At 45.1% G+C, this 22,479-nt stretch overlaps 1 protein-coding gene across 1 annotated transcript in view; it reads right to left on the reverse strand.

Annotated features, from left to right (window-relative positions):
• The window catches only part of AGO3 (argonaute RISC catalytic component 3), a 33,858-nt gene extending 13,725 nt beyond the window's left edge, over window positions 1–20,133 (reverse strand). The window contains exons 1-16 of the mRNA XM_032132125.1: window positions 19,838–20,133; window positions 13,123–13,294; window positions 11,921–12,041; window positions 11,180–11,388; window positions 9,844–9,980; window positions 7,634–7,768; window positions 5,402–5,489; window positions 5,124–5,271; window positions 4,698–4,817; window positions 4,099–4,221; window positions 3,794–3,927; window positions 3,184–3,368; window positions 2,747–2,906; window positions 2,009–2,099; window positions 1,017–1,211; window positions 547–681 (exon numbers count right to left, since the gene is read on the reverse strand). Of these exons, the coding sequence (XP_031988016.1) occupies window positions 547–681; window positions 1,017–1,211; window positions 2,009–2,099; window positions 2,747–2,906; window positions 3,184–3,368; window positions 3,794–3,927; window positions 4,099–4,221; window positions 4,698–4,817; window positions 5,124–5,271; window positions 5,402–5,489; window positions 7,634–7,768; window positions 9,844–9,980; window positions 11,180–11,388; window positions 11,921–12,041; window positions 13,123–13,294; window positions 19,838–19,856 (2,172 nt within the window). The 5' untranslated portion in view covers window positions 19,857–20,133. The remainder of the gene's footprint in view (window positions 1–546; window positions 682–1,016; window positions 1,212–2,008; window positions 2,100–2,746; window positions 2,907–3,183; window positions 3,369–3,793; window positions 3,928–4,098; window positions 4,222–4,697; window positions 4,818–5,123; window positions 5,272–5,401; window positions 5,490–7,633; window positions 7,769–9,843; window positions 9,981–11,179; window positions 11,389–11,920; window positions 12,042–13,122; window positions 13,295–19,837) is intronic.
• Between the last annotated feature and the right edge of the window lie 2,346 nt (window positions 20,134–22,479).

The following is a 22,479-nucleotide window of genomic DNA, read 5'->3' on the forward strand; positions in this document are numbered from 1 at the left end:
TGTGCCCTCAGCTGTTTATACAGCTCAACTGTAATGAAAAATACAAGTTTCTATTCACCACTGGCAAGGTTTCGGCACATGAAGTGCCACAGGACTGTTTGGAATGTGCCACTACATCAGCCTTGGAGGTTTGACAAGGACACTGGAAGGCTCTCCAGCACCTTACACAACACTGCACCTCCAGCACATCAGAACTTTCCAGCTCAGACTGAAGAGCTGCACAGACATTTGTATTTAGAACTGCCAGCTCCCGTTTGGTTTGGACTCAGAAAAAAGGTTCCACCATTTTGTACTTTCTTCTATTACAGCTGCTGGAGATTGGTCCTGAGTAGTCACATGGACTTCAGCTCCAATGTGATGTTGTGGGGGTTTTTAACATACTTAAGGCCAATGATTTTTCAATTTGTGGCACCATTTTATCAAATCAACACTTCCCTGCATGCACAGACAACCAGATGGACAGAAGCCCACGCTAATATTTTCTCCAGCAGCCTAAAAGATCGACATGAAGCTTTCCCAAAAGGCTCCTCAGAGGGCAGTGATTACCCTTTCTGTTCTGTCAGCACAGAACAGCCGCGTATGATGTCGCTTCTGCACCACAATGTAGGTTATTCCAGGCTGGTAATCCTTCTCCAAACTGATGCAGGCTTCTCTAATGGCCAGCAGCTCATAATACAAAACCTACAAGCACAAGAACAGAGGAGTTTAGGTTTTCCTTCCATTGTGTGCTACACACAAGACCTACTAACTTGGTGTAGTTAACAGTAGGCACAACTTTGGCATGCAACTCGTAATCTTAGAAAGTACTTAGAGATACGTGGTTTCCCAAATTTGAAGACTTCTCGTTCTCAGACAGGAAAGCAGCTGCAACTCTTGTTACCCAACAAGATTAAGAAATTCTCTCCTCAAAAGTCTCAATTATTTTGTGTAAATGTAAGCAATTCAAACAGTACTAAACAAGACCTGGGCTATTACGGAGTAACAGAATCTTTCAAGAAACTCACAACTGAACCAACCTGTCGGAACTGTCCCTCAGAGACCCCGTCCCTGTAGAAGATGATACGAGTGGGCTTGAACCGTGTTGATTTGTAGAACTGGATGAGCAGCTCCCTGACCATGGAGGCCAGGTCCTGGATGATCTCCTGCCGGGGCCGTTGGACCCTCACCGTGGCACAGTACCGGCTGGGATGAGCATCCATGCTGCCTACAACCTGGGGGGAGAGTGCAGCAGGGAAGGCTTCAAGCTCAAATCTATACCAAAACAATTAAAAGCAAAAAAGCCAAGAGTGGCAAGTACAAGATGCTTGTGCTAAACAACAACCAGAGTAACACTTTCAACAGGAACTCGTACTTGGTACAGGTTTAACACCTTTTGCCCCTGAGAAGCATCCTGAAATGCACCTGCAGAATTTGGCTTCTCACTAAGGCACAGTTTTATAACCCAGACAGACATTTTTCTGTGATCTTTTCTCACCTTTTACACAGACAAAAACCTCAGCTTCCCTTAGTTATTTTAAACACAGTTTCCATAACTGCAATCAATGATCAACTAAAATACCAAGGGGAAGAAGTAGGAGAGGACTGACCAAGCCTCCAATGACCACCTTGCATTCCTGGACTGTACCAACACAAACGGTAAGAAATATCAAAAACATTTCTGCCAAACCAGGCCTTTAATTACACTTTTCTCCTTTAAAAAGACAAAAAAGTGTTATTGGCTATCATCACCAAGCTGTGTTATTTCCTGGAGAATATTTCTGCAGAAATATATTATTTAACAATGCCATTTTACCTTCATTTAAAAATTAAAGAGCTAAGAAACCAGTCTGAAGTATCAAGCAGATTTTTTCTTTTAAATACGTGATTTTTAATATCATTTGGAACGTGTACAAAGAACGGGCATAAGCCCCAAAAGATACTTGATACAGACATAGTCCATGAGTTGCATTTACTATTCTAACATTTACCCAAGATGAAAAAAACCCCATGTAAATTTAATAAAACTTACAGCAGCAATGGAAGGCTTCTTTCCATCTCCAGCTGGAGGGTGAGTGACATCAGCTCCCAAAAAGATCACTGGCTGCTGGAACACAGAAGGTCTTCAAAAAGAAAAAAGTGCTAAGTCACACTCATAGCTGAAGAGCTGCCACAAGGTCATCGCTCACCGTGGGGGTTGTTTCTGTCTCAGCCTTATCAGGTACCCGGGCCAAGGCTCAACAATGGGATCTTTGTGAGCAAGAGGTGAACTTGGAACCCTCCCCAGCAGAGTCCAAAACATGCTGCAAACACACTGCCAGAAGTGGGGCATGATTCTGGTGGGGAGCAGCCCCGGGGCTCCAGTGGAATGGCACAGCTGGGGGCTTCAGAGCTCCGATGTGAGCCTGGGGATCCCCCAAGCACCACTGAACTACAGCACCAGCATACACATTATACTGTTCTCCAGGACTTGAGCAGCAGGATGGTCTTACACTGCCTTTAAAATATTCTTCCCCACACCACTGTCCCATATTTCAACTTTGATACTGATCAAACATTTGACAAGAATCTTGGCTGAAGATCTAATGCACAGTCCAACCACCACTCTGAGCCTGTGCTCGAAGGAACTTAATTCTACCTCAAACATCCTGTACTAGTATCAGAAGAATATTTCAACTTAAAACTTGGCCGCGTTTAAATTTTGGGTGCTAAGTAGCAAACGTAACCACATCTGTTAAAAGAAAACCCAATGCAGTCTCCAGAGTCTTACCGTTGATGAGGTACAAGGATGTTGTTGATTCCTCCTAGTTTAACATTAATCTTCAGGCACAGATTTGAGAGGGTCTGTGGAGATGTTTTAATGACGTTCTTGACCTGAACACACTGTGTGGCCATTCCTAACAGTGTATCTCCCACACGCTTCACCTCCGCTGGGAAGCAAAAGAGACAACAAGGAGACAACTTGAGTCCATTTGCAGTTACTGCTGCATTTTGACCTTGGATAAGTCACAGTATTTCAGTGTACATACTCTGCAGTAACTTCTAACTTATCTGCATACTTGGACCTGCTTCCAAGTTATCTTCAGACACAAACAGCGGTTTCTAATGCCTAAAGGATGGTTCTGAGTAATTTTTAACATATGCCAGGCAACAGATTTCTCTAAATGATACCTGACCGAGCAGGTAAAGACAGAGGTGTGCCCTTACCATACACAGGTGTCTTCCCTGGCAGGATGACAATGATGAGCTGAAGCCCTGAATAGGTGTTCTTGAGGTGTCGGAACATGGGCTCCACGCTGTCTGCACCCTGGGCGTACTTGCAGAAGCAGGGCTGGCCCTGGATCGGCATCCCGGCGTCCTTGGAGATCTTGCGCAGCTGGTCTGTGAAACCCCTGAAGATGAGGAAATTTTATGATTTTTGCAGTAGCAACAGTACACAATAACCAAAGCACAAAGGGACAGGACCATCAAAGGAGAATGATTCTAAATAGCTTCTAAAGCAGCATTTAAAAAACTTTTATTATGTGCAGGCTGTAAAGCTGTGAAACACCACATGGGCTAAAAAATAGTCTAGACACCTTCAATACTTTGTTCAAGATGCCAGAAGGGACTAAATACAGTGATGTCACAGGACAAACACCCCACAGTGTACCCAGTACAGTGTTTTGACTGTAGCTTCCAGCACAGAAGCAAACCAGCCTGGATTCTCTCCCTAACATCTCACATTAAACTCAGGTAAAATGCTCATTGTAATCCTAAATTCATGTTTCACTCCATTAAGAGAACAGTCCAAAGCCTGAACCACGACATGCCTTACTTCAGAATTTCTTCTCTGCACTGTCTCTGTGTTGCAAAGCAAGCTATGGCCCACATCTTGATCTCCACCCCAGTGTGGAACTGCTTCCCTCGCATGTCCCACACACCGTGACTTGGTGTTGCCACGGTTCGATTCTGGGGAAACAAAAGCAACAGACACTCAAGTGACTGAAAAAGAAGCAGCTAGTGCTATTTGCAGTTTCACGATAACAAGAGTTTATTATTCAAAGTCTGATCCCTGAAGAGTCAAGGTGTACATGAAATCTCTCCTCAAAATGGAAACCAGAGGAAAAGCCAAAGCCTCACCCGTCCTCCGTACTGCAGCATCGGGGCTGGGAGCACGCGCCCCGTCACATGGGCCATCTCATCCCTCACTTTGAACTGGAACTCTTGGACAAATGGATCTGCATCATAATTTGCGCTTCTCACCTAGGAGAGATTTTTCCATGTTACAGAAGTATCTGATTATAACCCATATAACAAACAATAGGCTAACAGGAACATTGCAGAAGTATTCTTACAGCAATTTCATTGAAAAAGGCTCAGATTTAATTGCTCAATACTATCAACCCATCCCCAGTGAAAACAATTACTGCCATGAGATATATTGGATGAGATGGTTTCTGCTCCCTTCATTACCCAAGTGCTCATTTTCAGTTTGTTCATTCAAAACCATTTTGTTTCCTCACAGTAAATTAAGCGTAGAGATGAGAATGCAAGAGCCTGTACTAGACTCAAGCTATTGTTGCAGGCCATTTTAAATAAATCCTATTAAAAAAAGTAGTTAAAATCTGTTAAGTTAAAGGACGAGGAGGAATGAAAAGACTAGGAAGTTTTGCATGGATGTAATCCAGCCCAGTGTCACTCTGAGCAGTGTCCCACCGAGCTGGGAGTGGGGCACTCACCAGTCTGCTGATCTCCTCCTGCCTGTCTGGGGCAGACCTGGCTGTTGCTTTTATCATGGTCGATGTCTGATTGTCTGTCAGCTTCTTGATGCACCTCTGGCCAGCCACGATGTTACACACCTGCAGGGGAAACCAGAAGCATTAACTCACACCAGAAGCACTCAGATTGCACCACACTGTACACACACAATACTATGCTGTCACTATAAACCACAACCCCAGCATGTTTAAGCAACTGCCTGTTCTTTCTCATAGTTCTAAACTTTAAAGCCCTTTGGGTTGCAGACAGTCTTTAGGAAAATTCAAGAGTGATAAACATGTAAACCTGTAAACACACTTGTATTGCAAAGAGCATCGATTCTTAATGTTTTGCAAACTGATAGAACCCACCCAAACCCAGCTGATCTATTAGAGTAAGGCTCTTACTTCTAAAGGCAGGTAGGTGTGTTTTTGTTCCTGTCCTACTTGCAGACAAGGAAGGTGAGGGTATTTCAGCTGGAGGTTGTATTTCTCTCTGAAATACTGTGCTACTGTCCTCTCCACAGTCTGGCCATTTTCTAGTTGTAAAGGAAAGCTGAAAAGACAGACATTTTAGTAAAATATTAGTTGTCAAATACCATCATCCCAAAATTAATGAAATATCAGGTCCTGTTACTCAGTGTGAAACTATCACACATTTCATGCTCTGACAAAAAGCCTCTTACGTTTGATGACTTGCAGGCCGTCTCGTTACGTTACAGACACGGTACTTCCTTCTCATTGTCCCACAGTGAGTCACTTCTACCTTTAGACCTGCATAAAAGCATCAAAAAAACTGATGCCATAACTACACAAAAATGTACACAGGAGACACAAGGTTTCAAATGAGCATAACAGCTTTGGGGTCAGCATCAAATAGCACAAACATAAGAAATTATTACTCTCTATACATTTTTACTTTCATTATAATTTGAGTTCTGACTAATCCTGATTACTATCCTCAGAAAGAAATATTTAGAATATTTTAGAATATTTAGAATATTCAGTGTCTTCTGAATTTTCTGTAGCAGTTTCATTTAAAAAGCATTGACTGAACTCAGAGAGCTGCTTTCACCATATCCACTTGTTCTCATCCTTAATCTTTTACATCTCTCCAAACTATCAGTTCCAATGTAACTGAAATTAAAAAGACAAAAACAGGTTTCTACTTTATCGTCTTTCCCCCCAGCTTTGTGTCCACATTCAGCCTGTAATTTTCTTTAATTTCACTGACCAAGTTTAACTTTGCATTTTGAGCATCTCGTCTCAAAGCACACAGCCTACACACCAGAGCCTCTCCAGACTTATCTCTGCCCACGATAATCATGACAGTGGCAGCTCCAAGAGGCTCTGGGGGCTGTTGCTGTGACTGTGCACACACTGTGCTGTTCACAGAGAGCAGCCTCAACATCTGCTGGGAGCACTGAGCTTATCACACGAGGGCTGCACAGCATTCACACACTGCTGTCTTTCCCCAGCCCCATGGGACAGAATACAGGTAAAAACAGAGCCTGGGTACTCAAAGGATTCACCTACAGTAGTAAAGTCTAGTATTAGTGAAGTCTAGAAGTAAAGGCCCTTGAGAGACCAGTTGGATGGCTCATCTTGTTGAGGCTCATGTGGATTGGGGACCACTGACTGAACACCCACCCAAAATCAGGTCCCCAGGTACCAGACACCAGACTGTGTTTAGTTTACTGCGGACACAGACACCACAAAGAAGCACTGACTGTACCTCCTTGCTCCCTGACAACACTAATTGCATGAAGAACTCAGAGGATGGCACAGTCAAAAATAAACCACCACTGCCCTGACAAGGCATTAAGAGAAAATAGAGAAGAGAAACTATGGGACACTGTGACCACAGACAAGGGCTGATGAACACAGAGATATCTGGAACTCATTCCCTGCTCTGTCATTACTCTGCTGTGACACTACCAAGGCAGTGCCCTCCCCCAGTGCTGCTCGCACACAGCCAGCTCTAATGCACGGCTTGTTTTGCTGTACGGGGTCACATCCTGGCTGGAGTTCCCACACCCTACAGCAGCAAAGGGGTAACTTTCAGTATTTTCTGACTATGGTAACAGAGCCTCTGAGGCACCTGAGACCAAGCAGAGGCAGTTTCTCAGTCTCCAGTTACCTGCCCTACAGAATGAAGATAGACAGGCAGATGTAAAAGGGGGCATGCTAGGACTAGCACAAAATAATTCCTGTAAGTCTTTTTTTCAGTCATGACTGTTCTGTGAGCATATCCCTTTATGACTATAGTTCAAATTTACTTTTTAGCTGCCCAGTATTTCAGCAGTGTCTAATCTTGCATCGAGTGTTTAAGAGCAGAGCTCCTTCAAGGCTTTTCTCTCTGCAAATTACACAGGAATGCAGGATATGGGAAAATACAAACCCAAGTAGCATATATGGAGTGAAACCACTCAAACCAGCAGCTTATGCAATTCCTTTGGAATGGAATTTGGCCTTCAGCTGCAAGTGGTACTTGTTTTTCCACAAGGCAATCAGTTATTAGAATTCACTGTAACAACACTCTTCCAAAGAATCAATGTTAGCCTTGAAATCAGTGCTCACTTTGCCACAGCATTTAAACAGCAGGAGCCCACACACAATGCCAGGTGGCCTCAGGGACCCTGGGCCAGCAGAGGTTGGCCCCAGCCACTTACCTTTGCCCAGGCAATGAACAACGTGCTCCCTCTTTCCCTCTAAGCCACTGGGAATGTTTTTCAGCTCCCATTTCCGCAGAGCCGCATTGTTTCTCTCAGGATTAGAGCTACACACATGGATACTAAAATTCTCTTGGCAGTTCCAGGCCCTTCTGATGCATGTTAACCAGGCTTCCAGTTAAAACAATTCCCTTAGAATTAACTTAATTGAGTAACCTGGGACAAAACAGACCCATTTCTACTCACCCTTTATCTCTTTGGTGAATTTTACCCGATGAGAATCAGTCAGAGGTCTTGGTTGTTCATCAATATTATGAATGTCAAGGACTTCACACATGAACTGAATTACAGGTTGTGCTTTGTAGAAGGCAGTGGCAGAAACTACAAAGAGCAAATTATTAAGTGTAAAAAACCCCAGCCAAGGTGTTGTGAAGCACTGTGAGCTCACATCATTGTTTCTTAGGATTCCACGTAAACCTCAAGCACATTTAGAAATAGAACAGCAAGCTCTGCAAGAGTAAAATACCAAAAAGCCAGCAGAAGGTCCACAGTGACACATCTGTCTCCAATACAGTCATCCTGCTACTACTTGGAATTTCAGGGGTTTGAAGAGGTTTTTCCCCAGAGAACATTTATTTCTAGAGAGCTGCAATTCTCTTTCACCTCTGTATGGAGCTGCAGACACAGGATTAATACCTCTCTACTGCAGACTTTTGAATATTAAAAGCTAACATTATTCAACATGCAATATAATTTTTTCAATTACACAATCTGCTCAATTACTGAAACAATATCTGGTGTAGACATGAGCACTATTTTGACTATGCACAAATTGTGTTGGTGTAGTGGGGACTGCACCCCTTGATCTATTCAAATCTCCGACCCTCCCCACATGCTAACGACACAATCACTTTAAGTGACAATATACTGGTTTTAAACAGGACAGCTGACTTATTGCATGGAAGGAAGGTCATAAATCATCTTCTTGACAAAATTATAAGCAAATGAAACAACACCTTTGGCAGGAAAGGTGAGGTGGGACTAGACAGAGCTCAGACATGAACTGTCCTATGTTTAAAACTTTGAATGGCAACAACAGAAAAGAAATACTCAACAAGCATTTATCAGTTTTCCGCATCTCACGTACCAAACCTGCCACACACCTGTGCTCATACAGCCCAACATTCTTCAGACATGTGTCACTTGAGCAGCCCACAACCTCACATGATGCATCAGCCAACACCTCCGGATGCCTGACATTGCTCCGGCTTTCTGAGTGACCCCAAATCCTCACACTCCCCACCCTGGCAGCGTGTGGGTTGCCTCCCACAGCAACACTTTCAAGGAGAATCTCACCCAACTAAACAACTGAAAAACCTCCAGTGATGGGATCTGAAGGCAATTTCACAGCCTTCAATCAGGAAACAGAGCAACAACTCCGTGAACCACCACTTACAAAGGGCTTAAAATTTCCCATTCATAGGAAGGACTGAAAAATTTCTACTCCAAGAGTTACTACTACACTTGCTAATGCTGGTAAGAAAAATTTGCCTCACGAAGTAACAGCACAGTACATCATCAATTGGTGTAAATTCATCCTCTTCTCCTACCTGAACTGCAGCTCTCTCAGTACCTTGCATATAGATACCAGCACTGGTTCTTTCTGGGACAGGTTAAGATTGTTAACGCTCGTTTTTCAAACCACAGCTGCTGTTTTACAAGAATAAAGCGTGTGACTTCAGTCACACGAGAATCACCCACAATTTACGTAAACCAGAACACGTGGACTTGCAAATTTTCAGCAAGACAGCTCAACATCCGCAACATTTTATTATGCTCCAAGACAGATGCTAAGCACAACCTGACTTGGAGTGCTCAGTGTAGAGCAAGACAATTTACCTTGGGTTTGTAAAGCATTTCAAAGACAGTGAGAACTGAATGTAAATTAGAGAAAACCTCAGGCAGCACCTGCACCTCCACCACTGACACTTTTCAATGAGCGTTCAGTAACTAAATAGTCGAGTGCTCACAGGACGCGGGACTCTGACACAGGCACCAGTCGATCTCAGAATCCATTCATCTGCGACAATACAGTGCTGCAGAGCTCATGCTTTTGCATAAGAAAGCCCATCCCAATCAGCCCTATTCAGAGAAGTGTTTGGGGTATGTTTTACAGAGTTTTCTTGGAAGTACTGAGCACCACTCACTGTGTACAGCTGCACAGAGACACAGCGTAGGCAACCTGCCTCTGTCACTGGGGATGTACCAACACTGAAGTTTAGGAAAACAAGCCCTGTGCAATTCCTTCTTATGCAGGGATATTGGCTTTTATATGGTAGCTCAGTATCTGCTCAAACATTGACATGATGACAAATGCAAAGAAAAAGGACTAGAATTCCTAGGTAGCCTTTGTCATACACATCTGGTCTGAATCTCAGCCCCGAATCTCCACTTACCATCGATGTTGAGCATCATTTTCCACATGGCAGGACGGACCGACTGATGGAACCCAAACCAGACCTCCCTGCCCCCTCCCAGGGGGTGGTCATAGCCTTCTGGAGCTGAGAAGAAGGAGCGGCCCACAGGGGTGTACCTGGTAAAAACAGGTGGCCACATATTTATGTTCTTGCTTTCCAAACATAAAATTCAAGTAACAAAGATTATGAATGTCATGGTTTAGCATGGTTTGATAACCACTACAATAACACAAAGTATTATTTTTTTTTAATTTTGTGCTCCAGCAATCTGTGCCAAGAAGCAAGTTTAAACAAAATACTCTGAATGCTTCTGTTCCTATTGCAGTGCTTTTAAATTTAGACAAAACATTTACTATTTTTAGCAATGCAAACCAGTTTCAGTTTTTACAACAAATCAAGAGCTAAGTTAACTTACTCTTCCTGATCTTCTGCTTCAAGAAAGTGGAATCTCCATCAGAGAAGAGTCTGTACAACTGCCTTGCCTATACTGGCCTGACCCTCAAATACCATTTTTCCTATTTCATAGGGAACTTTTGAATACAAGATACACTGAGAGAAGCAAAAACTATGGGGGAAACAAAGAACTAGAGGAAATAATGTTTCTCTCACAGGTAGAAAACAGCTGCTCCTGAGCCTCCACACCTCCTGTCTTGTAATGCACAGGCATTAGTACAGAGGTTAACATCTTCAGATCCAGGGAAGCTGAGGAACACTGGCTTCCACAAAACCACAGGCCACTTTTTTTAGGAGTAAGTTACACCCAGTGAAACCCATCAGAGCAAAGCCATCCTGCTGCATAAAGCCAGCAAACTTCAAAAGTAACTTTCATTAACCAAATCAAGTGAAATTGGCCTCCTCTAAATTTCAGGGTTCTGAGATAAAATAATAAATATGAGACTTTGTTAGGACAGGTGTCTGGTCCCAGCCATGTATTTCAGACATGAGAAGCATGCACTGGTGACAGTGTATCGATGGATTAAAGAGACTCGTGCTTTTCACAGGCACTGCCATCACTTGGCTCAAGCTGAGCAGAACCAGGACAGCAGTGCTACAGCCCACTGGAACCTCTCAACATTTCAATTAAGGCCTATTATAAATGTCTGCTGTTTCTTGATCTTTTCCAACACGCACATCACCTGCTCTGCCTACAGAAACACTTGTACAAGACTGGCTACAAGCTCCCCATTCAGCTCACCAGCTGAGCTGCAGAGGGGAATGAGCAGTTTCTCTTTTCCCCTGTGAAAAAATGGGGATGAAGGTCTCCCAGTGGGGATACTTCAGGTAAAGACAGACTGCAGGAAGACAGTGAACCTACTTCATGGAGGGGAGGTGTCGTAGCACCACATCGACAGCATGAACAGGGTTAGTGCTGATAGGTTTGTCTAGTTCCAGAGGCTCAGGCAAGGTTCTTCCTGTCAAAACTTCATGCAGCAAGTGCCAGCTCACCCGAGAAACAAACTTTATTGACACTTTGAAGGGACGATCTTTTCCACCTTCTCCGGGTAGTGTCACATCCAAATCCACCTGGGCAGGGGAGAAAAGAGAGAAATAAAAAGCAGCTGTTTAACCTGGAGTCTGGTAGCCTTGAGACTCCACTCCTTCCCGTAACTGGGTCAGAGACTCAAAAACTCTGATATTGAAGACACAGCACATTTGATGAAAGTACATTACCAAATGCACAAAATGAAGAGAACTGGGCCCTGACCAAGCAGCAGAGGATCATATAACTTTTTATCACCTCAAATCAGAAAGCAATACATTCTAGAAAAACTTTGGTTTGTTTCTTTATTCATCATAAAACCATGTATTACAGTCTATAAAATGAAATGTTTTAATAGATTTACCTGTAGAAAGCAGCTACTAAATTCTACAGGAAGTTCTGAATGCAACTATTACATGAACATTTACATACACTAGAATTTGCAGGAAATATACCAGAAGGACTCAGTTTCAGTACAGATACTTCCAGCTTTTCTGAAATCAGCAATATTTAAAGTTGGTTTTTTTCCTCTCCTATGAAGCTGCTACCAACACAATGTCTTCTCAGTTATCTTACCCCAGTAGTGGCCACAGGAAGTGGATTGGCTGTATAGAGGCTTCTTTTCCCATCATAAACTGGTCTACGGTCCCCAAATATTGTCACTTTAAAATGCTGCACCATAGAGTCCACCACGTCCCTGGAAAGGGGGAATATTTACATTGAAGATGTTTCTGAAGAAGGATCAGACCTGAGCTGGGTCCCACTCCCCACTGTTTTGCTGAAGTAGTTGCAATAAACAATACTTGAGTGAATTATAAACACCCACTGCTATTCCTCCAAAAGGTGCTTCACATACTTCAACTAAATAAATAAACACTACTGAATAAAATGAGAATCAATGCAAACGCTCAAATACTGGGAAATATTGGTACTGAAATAATTTCATAAACTCCTAGAAATTACCAAGGCCTTTGCATTATCTGTATTATGGAAAACAAGGAGACTGTTACCTTGGAAAAAACCCACAAAGTGGTATTGTGAAAAACAGCACAAACCCCCAACTGGAAGCTCTGCCAGTACTGTCTGCAGTAATGTTTATCTGCTCCATGGTTGATGAGAGTTTTGAATTCTGCCTACACTTGTTATAAACATGAAATGCCCTAACAAAAAAGACTTGGTTGTTAAGTCCTTAATAACCTGAGTTTTTACAAAATCATGTAAAAGCCTGATCCAATTTGCACACAATTACAGATTCATCTCCCTTGCTTTATTATAAATTGATGGCAATAAAGATTAACCTGACACAAGCACTGAAATTACACTTGAAAAACCATCATGAAATTTTCAGCTTATACAAAAATGCTTCTTGATGCAAGTAGTAGCTAGAAAGAGACTTTTGGAACACCTCCAACTGTAACAGGCTGTTGGGATCTGAATTCTTTGGGCAGTCTTGGGGTTTCAGTGGCACAACTGCATCTCACCTGACACACCACAGTTCCCTTATCCTACAGAATGGAAACACTTTCCTTCAGCACATGCAAAGCAGCCTTCCCACACAGCAGCAGCTTCCAGGCACCATGTCCTGGTCAGGCAATATTAACCCAAAGTACTTCAGGAAGATGATAAATATTGACTTCCTCTTGAAGCTGAATGAGCAGCAGCACTTTCACCTCCCAGCTGGGACGTGGGGAAAAGGAAAGAAATTCTCCCTTTCACAGCTCTTGATGTTACTCAACATGCCCATCTGTACAATTTACAAGACAAATGTATCTTCTCACCTGTTCACCCTCCGAGGACACTTATCTGGTTTGATATCCACCTCATAGAGGTAGACATCAATCTTTGGGATTTCAACTTGGAAGCAGTTGGCCAGCAGTTTAATGGGTTTGCCCATGGTGCCATAGCCGGGACGTCTGGGCACCATGAGCAGGGGCTGTGCCCCCACGGGTCCTGTGAAGGAAAAATCCCACAGATTAGGAGATAAGCACCACAGACAATTCCCTGAACCAACTCTCAGGACAACCAGGCAGGCACCAGAGCCAGCACACTCGAGGAAAGGAAATCAGCTGTCTCCAACAGGATGCTGCCCATGCAATTCCAAACAAATGCTTGCCCATTTTTAATCCTTAAGCCTCCACCTACATCTAGACTGTTCTCTTACTCATGAGCTTCAGAGATCAGCATGAATAAAATCAGGAGCTTTTGTGTAGGAGATTTCCTAAAAAACCCCAACCAAAAATCCAAAACAAAACCAAAAAACCCTTAAACAAAAACCACCCCAAAAATATCGTAGAAAGTTTTACAAGTCTTTTCTGAACACCCTGGTAATAACCAAGTGGCTGCAGAGTACAAAAATACAGAAGTAGCTCTGGACTGATGAACAGGATTTGAGATAAACTCTTCATTTCAGTGCCAATATCAGCTTAGTCTTGGAAGACAGATTATTCTTGAACTTTGCTGGCTGAAAATGGATGAAGAGTAAGACCATTACCTCCCATCTAACTGCCCCCATAAAGCCAATTTGCCAGAAGAGTAAAGACTCAGATTAAGACACAGGATTGTAAAACTCCTGATTACTTGTGGGCTAGAGAAGAATACCCAGAACTGCTCAGAGAAACATCAAATCTGCACTGAGACGGGTATTTTGAAAAGCAGCTAAAATACCTTCCCAGATTGGGTCCATTCTCATCTATTTCATTTGCTTTGCATTACTTAGGTGAGAACCCTCCACTCAAGATTTGCATTACTCATGCCTTACAAACCAACACAGTAGTAAACATAGCCCATTTCCCAGAATTTCTACTGGTATTTCCACTTAAAAATACCTCTTTCCAGTTAAGAAACAACAACAAAACCAAAATGCTTGGTAGCCTGAGTTTTAAGAACTTACTCGTGGTACAAATGTCCTGATTTACAGAGCATTTGAACGAGGCAGTGCAAAGTTCTCCCCTCTCCTCCTACTCGGTGACGCAGGCAGCGATTCCAGCCCACTCATTTTCATAGCAGAGTTAAAATGTCAAGTGCTGGGAAAAATGTTTTTTATTTGTCTTTTGATTAATCTCCATAATTTCTGTAAAAACCCCTGTATTATCTTGAAGGAAATCATGTCCTGAGAACAGGTGAACATCAAAGCCAAGTTCCTCTGTAACATTTGTCTGGCTCTACCCAGAAAACTACTGAAAAATTCTGAGTGGGGCTGGCTTGGAGCCACAAGATAAAACAAAACAGAAACCAAGAAGCATCATTTAAAACCCGCTCACAGACTCTGCTTATGCAAAACTTGTTCCAAGCATCTGCTCTCTTCAACTTTTCCTTCATTTTAATACTCTCACATGAGTAAAAGCAGCTCTACAATTTACTCCAGCTATATTTGCAGAATATAAGCATAAGCAAAAAGAAGTTACTACCAAACATTTGAGTGGCATAAACAAGTCAACAGCTCATTTTAATATTCTGAAGACATACACACCATAGTTTATATTTAGTTCCTATCCGTAGGAAAGACTAACAAAACTGCTGAAATAAAGATAACATTAAAAAGGTTCTTTGGTCAGCCTTGTGTCCCGCTTACCCAGCTCACCCTGGAAGAAGTTAGACCGCAGATTTTGGCAAACAGGAATTAAGTGACCAATAAACAAATCAGAAGTGCAGGTCTACACACTGTTCAGGTATAACTTTTAAAAATTCAGCTATTTCGCTATTATTGTGTGAATCATCTGCTCCCTTGGACAAATGAACTTAAAAACATGAGTATGCCATTAGTGCCCAAATACATGAGCACCCACTCAGAAGACTCTGCTTTCAAGAGACACTGGCTTGCCAGATTCTGTTATGGAAGTCTTGTGTCAGTGGCTTCAAAGCTGTGACTCAAACACCAATAAAACACAAATAACCAGCGACACTCTGGGGATGGTTCCACCGCTGATCTATCAGTGACTCACCCAATCTCATGCCTAAGTCCTGTGTCAAGCCCATGGAAATAAACACACAGACCAAAAATATTCGAAGTACTATTATTCTACAGAGTACAGAATGCCCGAGTGGCAGATCCTTTCCTTCAAGTCCTTTAACCCTTGCAAAAACAAAGTGGGTCAAGGCTCAAAAACCTTTCTCAAAGCAGCAGCACCGTGAGGCCTCCTCCACAGGGGATGGAGCAGCCCCTCGGTGCTTCCAGGGAGCTCTGCACTGCTCAGCTGCCCACAAGTTTTAGAGGAGAAACTTCTCTGTGTTAAAGAAACCATTCTATTCTGCCATTACAGCACCAGGTATGTACATACCATAGAATCATGGAATGGTTTGGGTTGGAAGGCACCTTAAAGATCATCTCATTCCACCCCCTGCCACGGGCAGGGACACCTTCCACTATCCCAGACTCCTCCAAGCTCTGTCCAAGTTGGCCTTGGACACTTCCAGGGATCCAGGGGCAGCCACAGCTTCTCTGGGCAACCTGTGCCAGGGCCTCACCATCCTCAGAGAGAAGATTTTTTTCCCAATATACCATCTAATCCTGCCCTCTGGGGCAGTGGGAAGCCATTCCTGTGTCCTGTCACTCCAGGCCTTGTAAATAGTTCCTCTCAATCTTTCTTGTAGGCTCCCTTCAGATATATGCCTAGGATGTTCCTAAAAATCCAAGGAAAACCCCCAAACCAAGTCTGTTCAGTGTGCTGGAGCAGAGCTCAATTCATAAAACCAGCTCGGCGAAGTCCCCAGCACTAAAACTCAATGCATTTATAACAGAGAACAATGAACACACAAACAGGAACTAAAACTGGTGCCTCAGACAGATTCTTGGAAGGTCTTTGTGCAGCTAGGGAGCACGTCTCAAGATCATGGAATGATTTGACTTGGGAGGGACCTTAAAGCTCCCCCAGTTCCACTGTGGAAATCACTCTAATGGTTTCAACGAGCTCTAAGTGAGGATCTTTTCTTCCATGGAAGTATCGATGTTCCAATCAAGCTTAAACAGCCGAAAGGGACGGCGATTCCTCAGCAGCCCAGCCAGCACACGGACACGTCTGGCCTGCATCCAAATGCTGGCTGCACCTACCTAGCAACCAGAGAAGCCCTGTCGGAATAAAGCCTGAACACAGCGAGCAGGAGCTCAGAAACCTGCAAATGCTTCCAACACACCATTGTACGAAAAACTGCAGCTTCTGGCACACACAACGTTTTTACAGAATGAAGCAAAATCGTGATCTCCAGCAGGATGCTAATAGGAAATGCAGATTTCCTTACAGAAAGGGCCATCCCCACCAAGCTTTCAGAAAAATTATCTTCTTTCCCATTGTGGCTTCAGCATTATAAAGCCAAACTCTATTAACAAAGATAATTTAGTAGTTTTATTTTTGTTTATACAACAGTTCTAAATCCAACTGGATGGGTGCTGGAACAGCCCAAAACGCACCATCAAGGCCTGAGCAGGTAAATACAACTCACTCTGGCTCAGGAAGACGAGGCAGATTTGTGGAACAGGTCTTGGCCTCCGGCTGGAGCTGCACCGGGAAGAGCTCCCCATGAAGGGGAAAACTAAAAGATTCCCTTTCACAGGGCCTCTGGCCTCTACTCAGAGGCCCAGCCTGTGGAGCTCTAAGAAAATCTCATCACTAGCAAAAAATAGCTGAATTCTGGATTAAAAAAATACATAGGGAAGATTTGATTCAAATGCCAGCTTCAGTGATCGAGCTCCTTCTGCCAGAAATCATGAATTGCCTCATTTCTGTCACTTGGCCTCACTGGGTGGCATTACATTATTTATGAGTAATGCAATCCATGTTTTCTAAACATTCCTCCTTTCAATTTAGGGTTTGGTTTTTTTCAAAGTTTCAGATGCTAAGTTGTATTCAAACACATCAAAAGCCAACATTTTGATGCCGTGCTCAGTAACTGCCAACTGCACAAGCAAATACCGGTGTGGTAACTCATTCTGGCCTAATGGACTTACAGAAACACAGTGAAGTGTTTTGGGAGAATTTAGAAGACAATCAATGCTTCTGAACCTTTAAAAAAAAAATCTAAATACAAAAAGCTTTAAGCCCAAAAAAGCAGCTTATATGCACATAGTGAAGTTAATACCCAATTGCTCTGGGAGAAGAAAATGTGCCAGCCCACACAAACCCTGCAAGACTTTTCCCTGGAAGGTATTTCCACAGACCAAACTCAGGAAGGTAAAAATTAGCTCAAGAAATACTCTTTGATACCTTCACCTCTGAGGATGAAACAATTTGTAAAGTTCATACTCTGAGTCAAACAACTCCCACAGCAACTCCAGTGGAAATCTGCCACTGTATCTCGCAGCAGAATAACTTTTGAAGGCAACTATGAATCACCCCCCTTCCCTGCTCTACCACACCCACAAAAACAGGACTTTTAATGGACCTCCCAAATCACTACTCTGAACTCAGAGAGAAAAAAGCCACTTCTGGGGATTTTCTCTGCCCAAAGTTTGTATGGAAAATAAACAGAACGTTAAGGATGCCTGCACTGCTTCATTAAAAATTGAAATTAAAAAGAAAACAGTCCAACACAATTTAGCACTTTTAACACAAAAAGCTGTGAGTTTTGAAAGAACAATGTAGGACATGGAAATGAAGACAATCAGCACTGATCCAACTTGGTTACACCACAGAACATCCCCTGTTGGTTGCTTGAACCTCCCTGCCTTTTGGAAGTTTACTGAACACCCTCCTGGTGGAAGTACAATGCCTGACACTGGATTTGATCTGTGCTGAGAGCAGCTTTTCCTTCACTTCACTTTCCCAACTGAACATTTTACTGCTGTTCTGCAGTTCGGTTTCACCACAACCCATGCCCCGAGCAGCCACCTTCACATCCTGCTCCCACTTCCAGTGATGTTTAAATTCCACGGACCAGGAGAGCCATACTTCCCAGGTTCCTTAGCCTAAGCCTCTCACACAAACTGGACATCACCTACAGCACTGCTTCACCCAAGATGTCCTGGCACATGCTTCCACTTTACTCCAGGGATACTCACACACCAATCTTTTTTCCCCACTCTACTTATTTTATCCCATCTTTTCCCTTCATGCACAGAAAACAAAGCACATCTCAGTGTCCTTCTCCCTTTCATGACAGAGCTTTAATCCTCATTTGTTCCACCAAGGATGGTTTGTGTCCTCCTGTTCCAACACCCCAACGCTTGGAACATGAACACTGCACTTCCCTCATCACAGAGCAAACATGGGAAGAACACTGCAGCAGCTTTGCTAAAACCCAACATATTGCAGCCTAACAACAGGTAAATTCACTTCAAAGGAAAATTTAACCATTTATGGGTTCCTCTTGCATATCTGTTTATCAGGAGACAACTACAATTGCACCAGGTTATAATTAGAGTTTATTTAACACCGTTTAAGAGAGCATCATATGGATTCCACCAGATTGCTAAAATCCTGCATCTTAAAAAATTTTCAACCATCACAACCTCAAGCCAGGCAATAGCTGAGGTAAGGAGTTTTTCCAGCCAAATCCATTATTGTCCTTAAATCTCCAAGTACGTTAGAAAAGGATCTCCATATGGAGATGAGAAGGCACTTTTTGTGTTGACACCTTCCATCTCAGTCTTGTATTTTCACCACCTGTGGTACCTATTCAAGTGGCAGACATGGAACTGCAGGTGACTTTGGACATTCCTTTTGCCATCGAGGTACAGCCAGAGAACTGCTGATTAAACACTGCCCAACCCTCAACCCTCCTCTGCTGTTCTGCCAGAGTTGGAATAAATTATCTTGAAAAACTTCATCAGAACTTCCTTCTCCAACCCTCAAAATCCATTTAAAACACAAAGTTGATAAATATTGAGCACATGCTTTCCCAGCAAAAGGATGAAACGGCCAAAATGAGAGGATTTTCATAGAACCACAGAACGATTTGGGTTGGAAAAGACCTTAAAGGCCATCCAGTGCCACCCCCTGCCACGGGCAGGGACACCTTCCACTGTCCCAGGTTGCTCCAAGCCCCGTCCAACCCGGCCTTGGGCACTTCAAGGCATCCAGGGGCAGCCACAGCCTCTCTGGGCAATAACCACCTCGGAACGATTATTGTGAAGCAGCACACCCAAAGGCACCAGAATTAGCCCTAAAACTCAGCGTGAAGACACACAGGGGCCAAATACCCGGTGTGTGCCCGGCAGGAGCTGCTCGAAGGAGCGCTGCCCGGTCCCGCCGGGCTCTGCGGGTCCGTCCCTCGGGCACCGGCACGGCGCGGGTTACGCAAGCCGGGCACACCGGTTATGAAATACCGACAATTCCTCCTCCACCTCCGGCACGGGAAGCCGGACACGGAGAGGCTCGGCCCCGGCTCTGCCCGGTACCGGGGCCCTGCCCGCGGGGCTCAGCTCCTCCCGCCCGATCCCCCACGGGGTGGGCTCGGCCCGGCCGCTGCCCCGCGGCACCGGGGCGGGCACCGGGAGTTGGCGGGGGTGGGGCGGGGGGCCCGTTTCCCGACCCCGCCAGGCCCCGCCGGGCCCGCGCTCACCTGCGCTGCCGATTTCCATTCATGGAGCTGGGGCGCAGCCGCTCGGGGCTGCGGCGGCCGGCGCGGGGCTGCGCTGGGCGGCGGTTCCTCCGCCGCGCTCCCGGCTCGGCCGCTCCCGGCGCCGCTCCCGGTGCCGCTCCCGGAATCCCCGGTGCTCCCGGTGCCGCTCCCAGCAGTCCCGGCCCCTCACGCGGCGGCGGAGGCGGAAGTGGCGTGGCCGCCCCGCAGCCCCGGCTCGCGCGGCCGCTCCCGCCCCGCCGCGCGCGCGCGCCCCGCACGCCGGAAATCCCGCCCGCGCTTCCCCTTCCCCCGCGCGCCCCTTCCTTTCCGGGGGAAGGGGAAGCGCGGCCGGAAGCGGGCGGGGCGCGAGCCGGCGCGGTTGCTGCGGCAACAGTGGGGGGGAGGCGGGAAGGGCGGCGGGAGCCGGCGGGGCCCTCAGGGCCTGGGGAGCGCGGGGGGGGAGCCCCGCAGGCACCGGCGGCTGCCCCGGAGCGAGAAGGACGGGGCTGGGACACCGGGAAAGCAGAGCATGAGTCCATCGGGAGTCAGAGCGGAAGCACCGGGGGATTATTCCCGACCCCGCAGTGTTGTGGTGCTTCAGTACTACGCATTATGTCTGCGGCGTTCTCTCCCTGCCGCAGCAGCTGCCGTGTGTGCGGCGGCTTCGAGGGCTTCCAGCTCGGTCCCCGGTGAATTCAGCTGACGTTTTCTTAATCCTCACTAAACCCGCCAGGAGAAGCCCCGCGCCCCGGCCCCGGTGACGCCCAGGTGTTCCCATGCGCAGGCCATGGGCTCGCTGGATGGGAGCGCCCGGAGCCCCCCGCACGGCCCGCACGCTGGCCCCGCTCTGCGCTGCGGGACCTGGAACACGCGGAACGTGTCCGGCCGCGACAGCGCTGCGGGACACACAGGGTGCTCGGGCCCTGAACAGGCTCCCCGGGGAATGGTCACGGGCCCGACCCTGCCAGAACTCAGGGAGTGTTTTGACAACGCTCTCAGGGATGCACAGGATGGGATTGTTGGGGTGTCCTGTGCAGGGCCAGGCAATGGACTCGATGATCCTTGTGGATCCCTTCCAACTTAAGGATATTCCATGATTCATGATTCGATGATTCACTATATCAGCATAAATTCAGAGCTTATGCCTGCCCTGTTGTAATTTTTTGAGGCTTTTTAGCAATGTTCAGTACCACTTTGTTAGAGATTTGTTACACAAACTGGCACCAAACAAGCAGATGGATAAAAGGAGCAATCGGCATGTAGGGAAGAGATTCGAATGTAACAGACGTAACAGGCTCAGTGCTAGGTCAGGCAGTGACACCTTTACCTCTATTTCTTTTGCCCTCAAAAGATCATTTTTTGGTAAGAGCAGTATATTGGGACTTGTCCAAGTAGGTTTGAACCTGCTACTCATTGTGAAGAAACAACATCACTTTTTCTGGTAGTGAGAGGGGCCCTTCCCCTGGAAAACAACTGGGAAGGTACTGAAGAACTGGAATTTTGGGCCAACAGAAGTTAAAGATCCATAATCCAAATTTCAGGATCATTATTAAGAATTACCACCCTGAAGACTCCTATCTGAATTAGTCTTTAAAAGCAAAAATTTAGTTATCAGGTGAGTGACACAGTAAGGATTTTAAACCCATGCAAATTAAAGGTAAACTACTAGAATATTTCCTTAACTGAAATTGGGAGTGGGAAATGTGATCGCCAGCATGAAGCAGATACGTGGGAGAGAGGCATCTCTGCAAACACACATCCCCGAGGGGCAGCACATCTGGTCCCACAGCTTGGGCACTGTAATCAGCACCAGGGCCGGGCTCAAATGCCAATCTAACACTTGAAACCAGTTTTCTGACCTGTTTTCCAGGACTCCAGAAGCAACTGCACAAGGCACGATTTGCTGTTGCACCTCTCACAGAAAAAGCCCCTTTAAAACTGCAAAAGATTCTGTTGTGTAGTAGGAATCACTTAAAATAGGTGATACAACCCACAAAGCAGCCAGATGTGTGCAGGACCTGTACAGGTGCCCAGCTTGGGACAGAACGTTCTGGTAAATTAACTAACGAGTACCTGCATGCCATTAGCAAGCACTTCCTTAAAATTCCTTGGCATTATTCAAAAACCCAGTCACAGCTCAACTGCTAAATCATTCAGTGGCTTAAGGGTCTGCTCCTGCACCTTTGTAAAGTAAAACAAAGAACTCCTCCTACAAAGAATTCAGAGGATGGCAAACAACCTCCTGTTCTGGACCCTAAAACTCAACCATAAGCTGCTGGCATTGGAGAAGACTACGATGTTTGCAAGAATTACAAAGCTGGGAAATGCAAAACATGATGGGAAATGCAAAACATGAGGCAGTGCAGAAACCCCGAGGATCAAGTTTAACCTCAATCCAAAAGGAGACTGAAATCCGTTCTTAAAGCGCCTCAGAGCCAAGAGCCCCTGAAGCACTCGGTGAGGCTGGAGGAACAGCAGATTTTGATGTACATTTCTGTTATCTAATGACCCAGGAACCCAAATTCAGTCAGTTTTCAGGAGACATTTTAATAAAAAGTGGAATTGTACTGTATTCCCAGAAGTTTTAAGCACATATTTGTTTGCTTAAGTGTTTCTCTCATTAAACTGAGATCTGGACAGTG

Source organism: Corvus moneduloides, chromosome 23 (assembly GCF_009650955.1).
Source record: "Corvus moneduloides isolate bCorMon1 chromosome 23, bCorMon1.pri, whole genome shotgun sequence".
In the NCBI taxonomy this organism is placed as follows: domain Eukaryota; kingdom Metazoa; phylum Chordata; class Aves; order Passeriformes; family Corvidae; genus Corvus; species Corvus moneduloides.